Raw genomic sequence first — 18,688 nt, 5'->3', positions numbered from 1 at the left:
TCAGTCACTCAGTGATGACAAAACACACTGTTATCTTAGCAGAACCACAGACAAGATCGTGCTAATGTCAGTAGAAACATATAATGTGATATTTACTAGTAGCATACAGTGTAGCTCATGAGTATTTGTTTTTTTCTTCTTCCCAGTTGCTTTGTACTTTAAAGAGGATTTTCCCATTTGAGCTTATCACTTCTGATGCTGATTCATGCTTTAATGTCTTCCAGCTTGCCACTTTAGAATTCCCTCCAAAGAAGCTCTTTGGAAACAAGGATGAACGAGTGATTGCAGAACGAAGGAGTCACTTAGAGGTAATGCCAGCTTTTTAACAGGCTTTTGTAATGTGTTTAGGTGGAGTTCTCTCTGCTTGACCAACAGAAACTGTTCCCATATGGTCAACATTAAATAGCCTGCTTTAAGTATTAAGTTACTTGCTGCCTCGTTTAACACAGGAGATGGCAGCAGTAGATTGCAAAGTAATGAAACATCTCTTAAAAAATAAATTACTCCTACTCTAAGAAAAAAAAAAAAAGGCAACTCTTTAAAGATATTCATAGGAGGTACATTTATTTAAGGGGGAAAGGTGGTGGGTGAAGTAAGTGTTCACTGTAGACAGATGGTCTCTGTGCAAGACAAGATTAAAAAAATATATTGCTATTTTAAATGCAATTTGTTAGCTGAAGATTTACTTATTTTATCATAGTTACTATATCCAAATACCTCATGACAGAAGGAAAGCGATATTTAGGCATCTCTGAGTTTTATTTTGTAACCCAGCTTTCTGAATGTATTCTTTTTCTTTCAATTAATTTTAAAAATTAATTTTTTTGTGGACAAGGTTATTGAGTTTGAGGGTTTGAGTTATTTTGCTGGTTCTGCAGTGCCATGTGGATTGCATAATTTTGAACTCCTATCACACATTAGGTCTTTATATTTCTATGTTAATGCATGTTTTATTGCAGCCCAGCGGCAGGAGGTGGGGTTTGGGGAAAGAAGAAGAGGCGTGATCAAAGACTAAACTATACACCCTGCAACTATATTGTAGCCACATGGGGATTACTTGATCGTGCAAGTCATTAGGAATTATATTCTTTGTAGAACTAAAATAGCATTAAGTAGAGCTTTAGAGAAATTAATATAAAAGTAAATTGCTTACAACTGGAATCTTCCCTTACATGTTTTGAATTTTTTCTACGTACTTCACCTTTTCTTTGATCTACCAACAAAACATCCTCCCACTGACTTTTGATGTGAGGTTGTCGTACATGGAGCATAAAATGTAATTTTTTTCTCTTTCACATCCTCAATATACGGCATAAAGGCACGGCCACATTCCAGTCTAGTACTCAATTTGCATATTTTTGTACCAGTAAGAAAATTAATCCCTTAATCTTTCTGACCTTTCATTGATTTAATAACAGATTTTATTGTAATGTTTCTAATGTTAAAACTGCTGTGCATAGTGATGCTTTGATCCTAGTCATGTAGTACTTGCAGCTCTCTATATAGCCAAGTTTAACTTAAGATTAAATTGTATCTATTTTAGCTAAATTCAGTCATTAAAACCTCATTACCTTTATATTTTGCAAGCATAATGATATATGACCATTGTTCACATGAATATATTTTGCCATATGCCACTTGGCCATGCCACTCAATAGTCCTGACAGATCACTCAGTGTTGAGGAACTGAAGATCTCCTGTGGCTAAGGGAAAGTTAAATAAAGAGGACAAGGAGCCAAGCAAATGTTAACAACCTTACCATGAGGAATTCAATGCAACAAGCTGATCAAAGTTCCCCTTATGTCCAGATCTCTAATCGTGATATTTTCTTCGCAGTGGTTTGCTGTGGCTTTGCCAACAGCTGGAAAGTTTCAGCTCATATAGCTGCAGCCTCCTTGGTGAAGAGTGAGAGAAACCACCTAGCAGTGATAGTTTCCAAAGTCATGGAATGCATCGAAGGCTCAAAGAACATCTTGAGTTGCGCTGTAAAAGTGGAAGTTCCATTGTGGTAGTGGAAGGTGGCACAGGCACCAGTTCTGTTTAAAATGCTGGCTGTTCCTGCCTCGTGGCTTTCAGTCCAGTATGAACCTTGAGCACATTTCAGTGGCTAACTGGAAAGTAGTAAATGGATGGCTTTGCCTCTGTGAGGGACATAGTTTCTTGGCCTTTGGACCACAGCACATTTCTCACGTGGGAATTTGATCAGGAAGAAGGTGAGGGCGTTAGAGCTTGGTATCAAAGAGAAACATGGCTTGTGCTCAGCTGGCTTTCATACCTGATCCTGTACCTTGATTTGCTGAAAACCCTTTGCAATCTCTTTCAGGCCTCACAGATGATGTGTTGATATGGCTGTAGTAGAGTATAGAAGCTTGTTTGGTTGTTCCACTTGGTTAGTCAAGAGCTGATGACTAAAACAGCATTTTTAGAAAAGGCAAAGCACAGCTTCCAGACCAGCACAAATATTTTTCAACTTCTGAGCTGACTTTATTGACCAAAAATAAATGACAGCTTGACAAATACCAGTCCAATAAGTGTTTGAACAAATATTCTGTATTGTAAGATCATTAGTAGAGCTGTTATCCTGGTGGTGGATGATAAAGAAATTACTCTGCTCTTACAGTTTTTACATTAGATATTTGTACATCTTCAATAGGCTCGGACTTCATCTCATTTTTCCTGAACTTTTTAGATTGAAGTAGCTTTGGCTAGTCCAGTGCTTCCCCCAGGTCATCTCTGAGCAACTGCAGTTTTCCTTGCACTGAATTAGATTTGTCCAAAACATTCTTTGAAGGACACTCTTCTTTAGGAAGAGTTTAGTTTTTTCTACACGTCACCTCTCCTATTCTTGTGACAGTGAAAAAAGTGCTGGCAACAGCAGTGGGGTTTGTGATACTTGAAATGTAATTGGGGGGCTGGCCTTGTAACCGTAACTGGGGGGCTGGCTGTGGTAGAGTTTGCTTTGTTTTGAGATTGACACACAGAGTTACCTTATTTCAGCCTGCGACTAGAAGTGGGCATATTGTGTCATAACGGAGATGAAATTACTCGGAGTAAAAGAATCCAGAAAGCCCCAAATTATGAGGATTGTGATTTTTAAATCACAGTAAGTGCAAAGTTTATGTAAAACATTAAGTTCTTTTATTTATCCTAGCTGATACAAATGCTTGATAACCAAAAAGCTTCACAATGCCTTGTTTTAAGGAATGCACATTACATGAATTATTTTTGTATGAGGTGAAGCTGAGAAGTCATCTTTGATCTCCAGCCTGATATGTAGTTGCAATGTAAACACTTTTGCTTTGGTGTTTGTTGGTATAATATCAGATCTTTTGAGCTGTATCTTACATTGCCATAGAGATTTGGAAAAATAATGTGCAAGTTTGCACAAAGGTTTTTCCCTATACATCTGAAGAGAAAACACCTAAATTGTATTTAAAATTACCTACCCAAAATACCCCGTTGCAATCTATTACTTTAGAATTTCATCAGGGACCTGTTGCAGGGCAAAACTCTAAATTAATTGTTCCGCAGTTTAAAGACTATAATTTCACTTCAGAGCCAACCTTGCTTGATTAAATCCGCCTTAAATGAAACAGCCAAGAATTCTTTTGATTAAAGTTAATGAACAGAAGTTAGTGTGTATCTGTCCTTTCATGCAATTAGAAATCAGTAGATAAGAGTATAGGATCCTATTTTTTAAGTAAATTCAGATGATGTATATCCTTTTTTCATATTTTTTTAGGCAAAAACTTCATAAAGGCAGCACTTGTCACAAGAAATAAGTGAGTCACTGAATGTATCTGTTCCTGTTTTAACTGCAAAGTCTCTTTTATTCTTTAGTGAGTTGCTAGATCTGTAAATGACAGTAAATAGAAGTTTTCCTGAAATCCCAGCTTCTTTGGATACTGCATTTCTGTATCATATGATTCCCCTGATTAATTTTTTTTCCTTCTTTTAGACTCATGCTTTGTTGTGGTAATGAACATTATTGTTAGCCCTGTTTTCCCATTGTGCAGCCAGAAAAACTGGGCAGGAGCCTAGGCTGACATAGCAGATTGAGTTGTGTTTCTTGACTCCTTGGTCAGAAGCCTTGCAGTCATGCACTCAACTAGACCTTCTTTACTGCTCTTGCTCTCACCAGTGTGTTTGGGAAAAAGCGATTGCTATGCTTACAAAATCCCAACAGGTGGTTGCTTAAAGTAAAACAAGAACTCCCCCAAGCCTCAGCCTGTCTCCTTGTCTCTGTTCCCTGTTTCCTTCTCCCTATTCCCAGGCCTGCATTTCCTCAGGTTGGTTTGCAGACAGCAGAGGAGAGCAAGCAAAATCCCCAATGGGCTTTTCAGGGAGGTATCAACAGACATTTCAAGAGTCAGTAGGAGTCATGTGTTGCCTTTTGGTGCCACTTACAGAGCTCAGGGAGTGAAAGTCAACCTGTGACAGTTTGGGAAGGTGAGCCTACGTCAAGTTTTGTAGGAGCACATACATCTTCCTGGCATTGCCTCTCCTCTTCTTTGTTCTTGGTACTTTGAACCTCTTTAAAAAATAGACGTGCTCAATTTATTTAAAAATAATAATACAATTGTCCTTAACCTCCTCAGTTCCTGGTGTCTACTGATGAGGATTTCAATGATAGGTGTTACTGCAAGAGGCAGAAATAAATCTTGGAAGAGCTGCATAATTCAGTTTTGCTGTCCAGTCTGTAGCACTGGCTGGGGAGAGTATTGTAGACACTGAACTGGCTGAAATGTTGCTGTTACCTTCAGTCAAAATTAACCTTCTAAAAGTAGATTACCTTAGAAGCCAAGTCCTTTGTTTGGTTTTCAGTTTGCGTTTTCACTTGAGTTCCTTTGGAGGTGACGATTTCTAGGGTATTTTTGGTATAATGCTCTAAAGTTAGGCAAGCCATCCTTCCCTTTTAAAAGTGAGAGTCTGCTGGGTTTTAATGGCTCCAGGAACTTGGTACTTAAGGAAAACAGGAAATAATGAAAATAGCACCTTTTGTTGAACTTGAATTCATTTTTATTATTTAAATGTCTTAGTAGTTTTCAAATTAACACCTTGGTGGCAACCAGCAAAAGAAACATCAGAGGATAAAAAAAACCTCAAAATACTTGTTGACAAATTTGGGCAAAAGAATATTCAAGTCTGCCAGAGACCTCATTCATTGAGGTTTTCCTTGCAGTCATGAGGACAGAAACATTTAAATGAGATTTTAGATGATTCATCATCTGAATATTGAGTATGAACTTCATTAGCACATCCCTGCTGGCACACTGGCTTTTGTTTCACAGGGCCATCCCTTAATATGTTTAACAACCTGCTTCATTCTAGTTACGGGTCAATTGATGTTTCTATTGCAAAAATCCGATCAAGTGAGGTTTAAGTTACCATTTCTGTTTGATTTTTTTTTTCCGCCCTCACTGACTACAGTCACAAAGTTTCAAAGCTACCATATACATATTTGTTCAAAGTGGTTATTGAAAAGAAATTATTAGACTTGGGTATCAGCTCACAACAGCATCCCTAATACCAAAGCTTTTTAAAAGGAGCTTTAAAGGCAGCTACTCAGCAGCCTGGCTCTTACAGATTGAATGTTTGCTTCTGATAGACCATTTGTAAGTACTTTTCTTAGCAGCATCTAGATGAGATGGACTTCAGAACGCGTTCAGAATACATTTGGTAATCGTTGGAAGATAAAAGAAAGCTCTTCTTTTTTTTTCTACAGACATGAATGCACACCAGAAATGACTGCCAGTGCAAAAGTAAACTGCTGCAAATGCTGTTTGATAATCCTAGAGAGGCTTGTTTCATACCCATAGTCTGAACTACAGAATGCAATATCTTGGAGTGATGGTTTTAATTTCCCACTAGAGGAATAGGGATGCAGTGGGAGCAGGGAAGGAAAGAGCACAGGTGCATCCACAAAGATAAGAGGGTGTGTGGTTGGGCCATATTGTGAATATCAATATATGAAAGCCATAGTTATATGGATAGTTAAATGAAATCCATGTCATAGATCATTTTCTGTTAGGTACAGTTAGTCTATACTAAGTGCCTTTCATAATCTCTAGTAACCATTGAAAAATTTAAGAACAAAAATAACTGCTTTTCAGCAACAGCACTAAAGTCTTGCCTTGCCTGCAGACAGTAAGACTTTGCATTTAGCCATCTGAGAGCAATTCTACACGTTGGGTCCCCATCCGTCAGTCTTCATGGTTTTGAAGCATCAGCCCTCAAAAAAGTTGCAGCTTTCAGCACTGAAGCATTTAATCTTTTTTAGGTGGTTCTTCTTCTTTTGTAAGACCCAGTTGGCTTCAAAAAGGGAATAAATAACATTAGTTTTACGTATTGATTACAGTCACTAGATACAAAGAAGCAGAAATTAGGACTTTGTGTAGGTCAGCAGTTGATCCCATACCAATAAAATATTACTTTGATTAAATACCGTAGACTCTCAGCCAGGCCCACAGCAATACAAGACATTATTCTTATAATAGGAACAGATGATAAAGATGATTGTTTAGAAGGAGTGAAAGCCTGGGGTTATATTCTGGATGAGTTAATTTTAAGCTCTGATCCTACAAACTATTGGATGCAGAAAGAATAATGAACGTAAGCAGCCCCTTGGTCCCATTTGCTCCAACTCAAGATGTTATTCAAGATCGGGTCTGAAACCCCATTTTGCAGAGTTTGCTATAGGTAACTTAGCATAACATACATTCCCCTTGACAAGAATTTTGGTGTTTCTTTAGCTGCATAACTTCATATCCCTACCTCAAAAATGATCTTTTGAGATGAGATGTTTATGTCCATTGCAACCAGAATTAAATAGGATTTGCACTTTGGAGGCATTTGTTTTTTTCTTTCCTTTTTAGATATTTCAGAGTATCAGGAAATAAGGAGGTATGTTTATCATGATTTAGTAAGTTTAGAATATGTGACAGCATATAGTTTGAGCTGCAGTTTAGCTCCAGATCTAATGTGTTTTGCTGTCAGGTCAGAATAAATTGCCCAAGATCCCCCTACAAATCAAGTTTTGAAGTTGTGTACCTTTATCTCGGTCTCCAGTAATGGCTCTCCACATTCAGATGTGGGCAGATGAATAAAGGGGGTGCTTAGCCAAGGACACTGGATTGAACTCGGTGCTATCCCTTTTCAAAGCCAGCACATCAGTCATCCTCCAGCATCTGATTTCACCAGAGGAAGCAGAGGGTGATGCATGTCAAGTGCTTTGGTAGCTGTTCGCCAAGGCCGCTCCAGCAGACGACACGCTGTCACTGCCGGCCCAGGGATGCGTGGTAAATTCAATCTTGTTGTTGTTCTTTCTGAATAAATTTTGACAGGACTTGTTTTGACTCGTGCTCTGGAGAAAAGATGGGTTTCCTTCACTAGTCAGGTCTGTTTTGATCCTTTTCAATACAGCCACTCACTTCCTGAAGACAACTCACACTGATAGAGCACCTGTAAATCATAGCCTTTGCTGCCTTTTTTTCCACTTTCCTGCCAGCCTACAATCCAGTTTTGATCAGAGCTGCCTAAAGCCAATAAATATAAGCTTTTAGCATGCAGACGTTGTAAGAAATATGAAGTCCTGTGGATTTTAAATGAATTTCAGTCAGAATAAGATTGTAATTTGGGATGTAGACTGTCTTCAGAAGTTAATTCGACTGATGTGGCATAATAGTAATTCAGCATAATGTGCTCGTGCCATCAGACTTGCACAGAAAAATGCTCCAAATAGCTATAATGAATAGTTTGGATTTTGAAAACCTGGGAGAGCAATTTCACCTTGATTCATAACTGGCATCTCTCAGAATACATGTACATTAAGAAAATTCAAAAAGGTGTATGAATTCAAGTAAATTTCAGTACCACCTTGGGTAAAGTTAAGTTTTAGTGGCAGTCAAACACTTCTGGAAATGCAGTGGTAGAATCTGCTTTCACCTGTACAGCTGTGGAGGAAACTAACCCTGATTCACAGAATCTGCATTATGCTGTGCATGAAAAACATAGACAGACTTTCTCAAGGGGATAAAAATGTAAGTTCTAGGGTTTTTTAGATTGAATTTAGTCTGGTTAAAGAGCTTGATTCTTACCTGCTTAGTTCCAAAGTCTTTTAGGTACCTCTAAACGTGCTGTGTATGGTGTTGCTGCATCTCTCTCTGCTTTGGGTAAAGTCCAGCCCCAACACAGACTTCTGCAGTGTTAGTGCCACTGCAGAGACAAGAAGTCAAGTCTCCATCATTCAGCTTTGTAGCTCCAACAACGGCAACGGCTTTCAAAGTAAAATTCTGGTTTTATAGATCCAGCATTTACAGCCATGTTAATATTTGGGGACTATATAGGTAAATCAATTCACTAACAAAAGAGCTACATTACATTTTTGGTAGGAGCTTGCAGTCGCACCTCCTCCCATCTAGCTTCTTAGCAAACAAGTTCAGTCCAACAAGTTAAGAGCTTACATATGTGTGTCACAGTCAAATTGGCAAGGTATTTGCTAGTAAATCAAAAAACCCAACCTAGCATAATTTGCCACACTTGCATTATTTCTGTTAAGAGATGCTTGTAATGTAGGATTTGTTTGGGATGGAAAGTGGTGTGTGGGGTGGAGTTGTACATGCAAACACACAGGGTAAGGTGATACTGACTGGGATGTTCTCGATCAATCTATTTATTTATTTATTTATTTATTCGCTGACTACTAGGCATTACCTGTAAACAGCCTTGCTTCTGATTAGACCTAATCAAAGTGAGCAGGAAGGGTTTGATTAAAACAAGCCAATCCTTTATTCTCAGCTTGTGTTTATCCAGCCATGAGCCTAATTAATGCCTGTCAATCTGAAGCAATTAAACCCCTCCCCCCCTTTAGTGTATGACTAACACAGTGGTGACTTGTCATTTTCAAACATGTGAATCTGTCTGTTCTCCTGAGAAATCTCTTTGTGCTTATGCAAGTCACGTGTGACTCAAGCAAGTTCTCTGATACGTGGGACAGACACATTCTGGAGATATTTGTCACCTCTGGCTCCTCAAGGAGGCTTTGCACTAGACACTCTGACAGTGTCTAGTACTGCTGGATTTTTGTAAGGAGAACCCAGCCATCCTGGTCTTTCAGCAAAAGATAATTGGTCCAGGTGATCCTGTCATAATTTTAGAAGCTTTGTCTCCCAAATTTTTTCACAGAAATAAGATCCTTCAGGCACCAGGTAAGTATTCTTCTCATTGCTCTGAAATCGCAGCTGCACAGAATGACCCTAAGGGTGTGTGCAGAGATAAATGTGTGCGGATGCAGAGGTGACATTAGGTGCTTCCTGAGGGGCCTGAAATATCACTTGAGATATTGAATATCGCATGCTGTTCCTCTCACATACTTTACTCAAATCTGCTTTATGGTATCTTGCAATATATGTCAAGGTGTTGGGGAAAAGAATTGAAGCGTTGTGTTTTCTTTATTAAAAAAAAAAAAAAAAAGAAAACCCCACAGAAGACCAGAATGTTTCTGAGCAAGTTCTGTCTGGTGAGTGGAGAATTGATATGAATCTGGAATTGATGGAGGTGAAGTTGTAGCCCATGTAAGGTCCCCCATCCTTTTGGAGTGCTGTCCTCCAAAGTAAACCCACCTCATATTCTGTACTCTTGCTATCTGCAAATTCTTTCCCCGTTTGCTCAAATTTAATAAATCCAGAAATGGATCTGAAACTACTGTGAGAGCTATGAGAGCATTATTCTGGCAATTACTCACTCCTGATTAGCAAGTTTAGCCTTAGGTGGTCCCTGAGGGAAGGGCAGATGGTTTGAGCAGCAGACATAAGGGAGAAGCTTAACTGTGGTGAACCAACTTGTGACCTGGAGGGCTGAGCTATCCTTGCAGACTGCAGGAGGAGCCTGCACAAAACATCCCACTTTGGACAGCTTGAATACACCTTGTAATGTCGGGGTGTGTGACATAAGAGAACCTGCTCCCTTGGAATTCAGTTTGTAAAGGAACTTCCTGTATTGTGGCTAATGGCCTTCCCTGTCCTCCACACCTGACCCAGATAATCCAGTCCTGTGTGGTGGTGGAGATATGATGTGTGTCCTGGATTAAGCAGAGCTGGTTTAGCTTGCAGCTCTTTTCGTAAGGGTTCATATCTTCTTCACTCCAATCCTAACTTACCTCCCTGTACAGTGTCTGACTTTTGCCAGTAAGCAGAGAACAAAACACAAGGAAGTAGTAGATCCAATGAGAAGTTTGAATGCTATTTTTCTTACTGTGTTCTGTATAAAACATCTCCCCAGACAGGGCCCTTTGCCAACCTGAAGTCTCCGTGGGACACCATCACCTGTCAGTACCATTTCAGCCCAGCTTTGTTTTGTCAAAAGGCTGTAGTTAGTGACAATAGCTGGCATTTCTGCAGTTTTGAAAAACCACTCTGGAAGTAATTTTTTTCTCTTCAGGACATCAATGGAAAGGTTTAAAATGGAGAAAGTTGGTTAATTTGGGGAAGGATCCCCAAATATTAATTTTTCCTTTGCTGTGCCCAACAATTACTTTCTAGGAGACAAAGGCAGGAGGAGATGTGCTCCCATTTCTGCATTCCATCGGGCTCCCTTTGCATACCTTGTCTTCTAAGCAGATCCTTATTTTTATGGTTACAGATTGGAAGTGAAGCATGTGCCTGTCTGCTTGTTTTGAGGTACAGTCTTCCTCAGGAAGATCTGACTTTGCAAATAACCTAATTACAGCACAGTATGGTTTTTCAGAGTCAAGGAATACGTTTCAATCTGTCTGGTTTGGGGTGTTTGGTTTCTTTTTTTTTGGTAATCAGATTCCTATCCTATAGAAAACAGCTGTGATACCTGCGTATGCTTTGCTCTATGAATAATTCAAATCAAAGTCTGATTTAAAGCCTGCAGTGCTTAGCACTAGTCAACAGAATAATTATGTGATTGGTGCTGAGAGGAACTAGCATCTATATTAAAGGGGGAGAGGAGCCTATGCTAAAGTTAGATGAGCAAGTTAATTAGTCCTGCCTCTACCACCAGTGACCTTCGATGACCTTGTGGTAGAGCTTTTGACTGTCACATTGATGTATAGGTGTTGAAAACTTGGTATTGTTTCGAAGAATCCCCAAAGCCTTGTAAGGTTTATCTTATTAAAGTTTCTGGTGCTTTCAGCTCTGGCATATATTAGCAGGTGGTATTTCTAATGCTAACTGTAAAATGTAACTTTTAAAGAATTTTAAACACTGACTTTTTTGAGGGAATGGCTAGAAATAGCGGTATGAAAGCAAAAGCTCAAAGTTTTTTCGCTTTCTGCAAGTACCAGAGTTGATGAGTTTTTAAACACACCAAATTTTAATGAAAAAATCCAATTCTTGCTAAGCTCTGCTATTGGTCTCTGAGGCTATTGCTGTTTGTAATGGATTAGGAGAACAATGTCGCTGAACTAAGTTCCTCTTTAATATGCCACAATTGAAAGGGTGATAAGAATTCCACATTTCAGAAAGCTTTTTGATTGTAATAACTTTAATAACTTTAAATTAAGTTATGGCTTTATATTGAAATGTATAAAATTATGAGGTTCCCACATCACGAAGTAGTGCAAAAAACATTAGAATGACTTTGCTGTGCTGATGGATTGAGCTCAGGATGAACACTGGCCTATTGCTAAAAAGGTGAACCCTATTAAAATGATTTTTAATAAGCTTTTAAAATGGTTGCCATTTTGCTATTTGCATAATTAAAAGGGAGGAAAACTACTCAGATAAGTAAAGAAAGAAAAACCTTTGGGCCTCACACCACTTTCTACAGTTTTGTTTCACTTGTAAAGTTAAAATTTGCAGATACAGCTGTCATAAATTTTAAATTAGAGGGCGTGCAAGTTGTATTGCCTTCTAAGAGGGCAGAATCCTGCTTTTCCTATTTTGGATTATTTTTTTTAAACTGCCTTTCAAACTCTATTTTGTACTCTAAACTAGTTCCTGAGTGTGTGTTTAGCCTGGACAACCAAACACTACTGATGTGTAAGTTGCCCATTTTACATCCCTGTTACAGTTTCAGGGTCCTTTGCCCTCACACTGAGACGTTTACAAACGAATCATTAGGATACTTTCCAGCAAACCAGCAGCGTAGCAGGTTGGATGCTATTAGTGAAATGAAACTCCAAAGTGTATTTGGAAGAACACTGATTACCAGGCTAAATAATCCAGAACAAATGGCCAGAGTTTTGAAAGGCTAACAAACGAAAATCAGTAATAAAACTGAGCCTTTTGGAATATTTTAGCAGTTAACTAGTTTTTTCTTTCCGAGATAATCATGCAAACCTAGTAGCTGTAACGTAGTGCACAGGGACAATGATTTAGTTGCTATCAGTAGGAAGCAAATCAGTACACTAATTTGTATAAAATTTGGACATGTTTCTATGAAGGCATCCTGAACTTGCCAGTCCCTGCTAAGAATTTTTTTTTTCAAGGAACACATCAAAAAATACCAGAGTGCTTCCCACCTAGTTTTAACTCACCACAAATAACACTATTCTGTAAATAGAGAAAAATTGTGTCTGCTGCTGGAAGTGGATTTAATATGAAAGCTTTGAAAACAGCTTTTCTCCTGCCCACCAAGTCCTGACAGAGGGGATCCTTTCATCTAGCCTTGCTCCCACTCCAGCTGCTTGCAGTGGTCTCCTGGGTTGCAGTGTTGAATCCCCTCTGGATCTCTAAGAAAGTTTTCTTTCTGTAATTTCTGGCACTTGTTGCTGTGCTGCTCCACTCCCAGCGTGCTGTGGCCCTCATCCTCTCCCTATCCCATCTGAATTTGGGAAGCGTTGGTAGGGAGCACTCATCTTTTTCTCCTGTCACTTTCTTCATTGCCCTAATTGCAGCCAACAGGACAGAGCAACCTTCCCCTGTGCTGTCCAGCCACAGCTCTTTCATCGAGGCATATGCTTGTGGTGTGAGCAAACACTGCCGCCGTCAGTCAGTGTTCCCCTCGTTCCAGGACGTCACTCCCAGCCAGCATCTTTGGGCAGAGCAGCCTGTATTTCAATGAAGCAACAGCTTCTTTGTGTCAAGGGCACACCAGCTCTGGGCTATCTTAACACATCAGCATTGCAAACAAGGGCAAATGCAGATCTGGGTTTTATAAGCGTGCTAATTTGCTCAGAGGTGGTTGTTGAAGAGCACATAATGCCAAGCCATATGGCAGGAAACCTTCATACAAAATTAATTCCATCATTATCTGGTAGAGTCTGCTTGTTGCCATTTTCCCAAGGATCTTTCTCATATTCAGAGAATCTGTGATACTCACTGAGCAACTCTGGAGCACAGATCTGGGAAAAGAAGTGTGCCTGCAGTTCCTAGTGTTTTCCTGTCACATAAGTGTATATTTAGAGCAGAGGGATTTTTTGTACTCTGCCATTAGAGCTATCATGCCAAAACAATGAGTAATGGCTTTACAGGAAAGGCATGACAGTCAATTATCTGGCCATACATACCAAGGTGAATGCAATAGGTCTTGTAATGTGTCCAGCGAGATATTTTGGTACCTTCGAGCCTTCGGTAGCCATAAACTGGAATTACTGCAGTAACTTTACAGCACAGTGCTAAAATTCTAACATGTTTTACATTTGATTTTCTACCATATTCATTCTTCAGGCATTACTGGTTTGAGACTTTTTTTAAAGAACCTTACTTTGAGAACTAATTGTGATAAATGTTGATATGACATCTGTTGCTCACTTTAAATTACCTCTTAGTCTGTTGGAATTCATCTTGAAGGCACTTTTGTAATGAATTCTTTTTTTCATGGACATTAATACAACCTGTGGCAGATCTGAATAAAAAAGAACATTCACCATTCCTGCCAAGAGAATAGTTTATGTTCCAGCTGTTTTTTTTCTTGTTATTGTTTTCCTGCTTTCTGTGATATTAATACAGATGGTTTCCAAGGTACCTAAAAAGATAATAGGTTGTTACAGTTTGGAGGAATTCACCTTGGGAAGCAAGTGAATAATTAGGACAGTTTCCTGAACAAACCATTTCCATGACCCCAGAACTGCTGCATTCAAGTGACCAAACCTTGTGTTCTTCAGAGGAGAATGTGCTTCTCTGTCTTGCAGATATAATTCCCACTGAATCCCAGATTAGTGAATAATTTCATGAGTTATGACTTTCTGTGGTCAGTCTGTAGCAGAGCAAAGGAGTTTATCTCTGTGCTCCAGTTGACATTTCCTTTACAGCTATTTGGATGATGTAGGGTATTTTTTAGCACCTGTCTGATCAACTGATCTACATTGTTTCATTCAGAAGATATAAATATGACTTATTAAGTCATGCTAAATGTGAAGGAAGCTTAATCACGTTTGTGAAAACTAACTGTGTTAATATACAGCTGCCACAGTTTCTGTGGGTACAAATGACTGCGAGTGGCACAGAGGTTGGTGAATATTAACTTCTGGGATGAGAAGGAAGCATCTTACACATGCTTCTCATGTGTAAGACTTAAAAAAAAAAAAAAGAAATTTCAAGGGCAGCTCAGTGAAAAGATGCTGGTAGGTTCTGAGATAGTATGGAAGTCATGCAATCTTTCTGCAGATGGCCTTGATCAAAACAAATCCCATTTGGGGTTTGTGGAGGCTTTATGAGTGAAAGATTTTTGAAGCCCTTTTGTGTCCATATGTAGTGAAATTCCTGCAGAATGGATTTGAGGTTTGCACCTGCTATGGTGTTTGGTAATGCTAGACAACAGTATTAGCAGGTCATGATTAGCAGAAAGCGTTACATGACTGCAGAATAAACCAGAAAGCACCACACAGGCACAGAACAGAAGAGTTGCAAAGCTGGGCAGAGGAAGAAAGTGAAAAATACTTATTGTCTGCTTTTCCTGAGCTCAATACACACATTTCAGTAGACCTATTTTATGAATGGATTTACATGCTGATATTTATTAGAAGGACTATTCACAGGCCATGGCGATCTTGTTTCTTTTATTTTTATTTTTTTACACTGGTGTTCATTTAATTCTTCAAAGTGATTGTAATCAATTATTTGATCATGTAAACCTTACAACATTTTGCATTTCCTTCCACAGAAATACCTCAGGAGCTTTTTCTCTGCCATGCTGAAATCTCCATCATCTCCACTGCACATCGATAAGGTGGGGCTGACACTGTCCAAATACACCATCTGCGAGTTCTCACCCTTCTTCAGGAAAGGCGTTTTTGACTACAGCAGCCATGGGACCAGCTGACTTTTGGGCCAGGATCCTTGCTGGAGAAATGCAGTCAGAGTGGTGCCTTCACTTCCATGGTGTGAGAGGAATGAGAGGAAGGACAAAAAACCGTTTTCCTCCATACTTGGAAAATTGCATCCAAACAACACCAAATAGAGAGACAGCTATACCCCAGTGCTATCCCATGTCCTTTACCAGCTCTCATATTAGTGCCTGCATTTTCCTGGCGTGGGATATATGGACATTTTGGTGTGAGTTGTTCTGTTAATACAGTACAAAGATTCTGACTCTCCTGATGAGTTTGGAACCCCTTCTTGGCAGGAGTGCTTCCTTCCCATTTGCTCAGACAATTTGTTCTGGTAGTTCGAGAGCATCTCATGTTTACCGTGGCAGTGTGTCATGCTGACAGAGGGTTTCTGAGCAGCCTTTTGGTTTCTGTCCAAGCTGTTCCTTAAAGAACAGTTTCTCTTTTGTTTCTTTACAGCATTCTGTCGTGTTTAAGGTAATGCTCACACTCCACTGTTGTTTCAATTTCTTTTCCCCTTCCAGATACACATTTTAGCTATTTGACTGTATAATTGTATAGTTTCCCTGAGAAGAATTGAAGGGCCTGAGTAACTTGAATGTTTACAAAAATATATGCAGCAGAAAGAATATAATTTAAACCCTGTCAAAGTCTTCCACACTTGGTTGTTTTGAGGCAGAACAAATCACTCACCATTAATGAAGAAGCAGAGGAAGCAATAGTTACCAAAGAACATGGTCAGCATCTTTTCAGATCTCCTAATTACTAAGACTGTAAGTGGAAACTCTGCACTGTACAGAACTCATAGCTATGCATAAAGCTTATGCAAAGTGCTATATATAATTTTTTAAATAGCTTCCTCACAATAGCTGTAAACCCAAAATTTTATTTGCATCAGTTAAAATTTGCAGGATTTGACTATTAGTACTTTAAAATTACTCAGGACTCATTCAGACTTGCACATGTATATATAGATAGAATTCATTTTGTATTGCTGCAGAATCAAAAATATCTGTACACTGGAATTGATTATGTGTACAGGTTAATGTATAATTGGTTGTATAAAAATCAGAATTGAATGACTTCTAGCTATTAAAATGCATAAGGAAAAGCAAGTTTCATGTGCTGTTCATTCAGAGTGTGAAGCATTGTTTCTGAGGTGCCATCACTGACCACTGGTAGTTTGTGGTAATGAAATTATTTCATGTGACAGAAAATTATCATTAAAACCTGAAGTAACAATACTGGTGACATTTTTATTTCATGACCTAAATTATAGGAACAGTAATGTTTCACATTTTATGAGATACATCCACAGTCCTGAGGGAACTGGCCAAGGAAGTGGCTAAGCCACTATCCACCATGTTTGAGAAGTCATGGCAGTCCAGTGAAGTTCCAACTGACTGGAAAAGGGGAAACATAACTCCCAATTTTAAAAAGGGAAATAAAGAAGACCCAGGAAACTACAGGCCAGTCAGTCTCACCTCAGTGCCTGGCAAGATCATGGAGCAGAACCTCTTGGAAACTGCTAAGGCACATAGTAAACAATGAGGTGATTGGTGACAGCCAGTGGCTTCACTAAAGGCAAATCATGACTGACAAATTTGGTGGTCTGGAGAAGAGAGGCTCTGGGGAGATCTTCTAGACCCCCTTCCAATACCTACACGTGGTCTAAGGGAAGACTGGAGTGGGACTTGGCACAAGGACATGCAGGGATAGGGGGAATGCCCGTAAGCTGTGTTTATTAGATAATATGAAGAAATTCTGGACTAGAAATTCTCACTTGTGGTGAGGCACTGGTACAGGTTGCCCAGGGAGGCTGTGGAGCACCCCATCCCTGGAGATGTTCAAGGCCAGGCTGGATGTGGTTCTGAGCAACCTGATCCAGTGGAAGGTGTCCCTACACATATGGCAGGGGGTTGGAACTAGATGGTCTTTAAGATCCCTTCCAAACCCAGCCATTCCATCATGATGTTAAAAGATAACTGGATTCCATTACTAAGCATAGGCTGCTAAAATAAGAATCTTTAATTAAAAAAAAAAAAAAGAAATTAGAATGTATCATTTAAATTTGAGAGTATTTTTTTTAATTTTGATTCATTTCAGGGAAAACAAAAATTAGGGTAAAATTTCTAAACCACCAGAGGCCAATTATCAGGAGGGTAGGCTTTAATGCCTTTGGATATGTCTGACACTATCTGACCCCTGCTGACTTAGGCATCTTAATACCTTCAACTGGGAAACTAAGCATTCCAATAAAATCTGTTGATTCCCAAACTGTTTTTTTCACCATATCCCAGCCATTCCTGGACTCCCTCATGCCCTTCTGCACTGAAGTGCTAACTTTGCCTGCATTTCATCACCAACAGAGACCTGACCTCATGATCCTTGCTATGCCCAGTGCCTTTACTGCACCTCTCAGAGTTCTCCCAGGCCCTTCTCTGCACATACCATCCCCCTGAGCAGGAGGCTGTGTCTTCTCTTCCTTCCCTACCTGGCCATTTGGCTTTGCTTGTGCTTTCCAAACCAGAAAGTGGAGGTTAGACACTTGCTGGATTCCTATGGTGAGCTGAGTAACTGGAGTTTGGTGTTGCTGGACAGGTTAATGGAAGATTGGTATCTTCGTGTGGGTGTATTTCTCTGATGCCCAGAGTGATTCAGAGGCAGAAACTGGGGATAGTATTGCTGGTTTTCATATTTGACCCTAAATCTCACTTCAAAACCAGTAACTCTATTCTGTTTCTCCTGCTCTCTCTCCTACCTCACTGCAGTGCACAATGATAAAGAATTAACACCTCAGAGTCTTTAGAGAATGAATTTGACACTTGTGGTGTCCCCCAGGGATCAGTGTTGGGCCCAGTCCTGTTTAACATCTTTATTGATGATTTAGATGAGGGGATTGAGTCCATCATCAGCAAATTTGCTGATGACACTAAATTGGGAGGGAGTGTCGACCTGCTGGAAGGCAGGAGGGCTCTGCAGAGGGATCTGGATAGACCTGAGAGATGGGCTGATTCCAATGGGATGAAGTTCAATAAAGCCAAGTGCCGGGTCCTGCACTTTGGCCACAACAACCCCATGCAGCGCTACAGGCTGGGCACAGAGTGGCTGGAGAGCAGCCAGACAGAAAGGGACCTGGGGGTACTAATTGACAGGAAGCTCAACATGAGCCAACAGTGTGCCCAGGTGGCCAAGAAGGCCAATGGGATCTTGTCCTGTATCAAGAATAGCGTGGCCAGCAGGACCAGGGAAGTGATCCTTCCCCTGTACTCTGCGTTGGTGAGGCCACACCTTGAGTATTGTGTTCAGTTCTGGGCCCCTCAGTTCAGAAAGGATATTGAGGTGCTGGAGCGGGTCCAGAGAAGAGCAACGAGGCTGGTGAAGGGACTGGAGCATAAGTCCTATGGGGAGAGGCTGAGGGAGCTGGGGTTGTTTAGCCTGGAGAAGAGGAGG

At 39.9% G+C, this 18,688-nt stretch overlaps 1 protein-coding gene across 4 annotated transcripts in view; it reads left to right on the top strand.

The window, feature by feature from the left end:
- KIF16B (kinesin family member 16B) overlaps positions 1 to 16,477 on the top strand; it is a 143,103-nt gene extending 126,626 nt beyond the window's left edge. For all 4 annotated transcript variants that reach the window (XM_064647585.1, XM_064647584.1, XM_064647583.1 and 1 more), the window contains 2 exons: positions 225 to 308; positions 15,070 to 16,477. In XM_064647585.1, the coding sequence (XP_064503655.1) occupies positions 225 to 308; positions 15,070 to 15,228 (243 nt within the window). In that variant the 3' untranslated portion in view covers positions 15,229 to 16,477. The remainder of the gene's footprint in view (positions 1 to 224; positions 309 to 15,069) is intronic.
- The last annotated feature ends 2,211 nt before the right edge of the window (positions 16,478 to 18,688 follow it).

The sequence above is a fragment of the Pseudopipra pipra genome, chromosome 3 (genome assembly GCF_036250125.1).
Source record: "Pseudopipra pipra isolate bDixPip1 chromosome 3, bDixPip1.hap1, whole genome shotgun sequence".
In the NCBI taxonomy this organism is placed as follows: domain Eukaryota; kingdom Metazoa; phylum Chordata; class Aves; order Passeriformes; family Pipridae; genus Pseudopipra; species Pseudopipra pipra.
The sequence above is the reverse complement of the archived record's forward strand: the minus strand, read 5'-3'. Positions and strand labels throughout refer to the sequence as shown.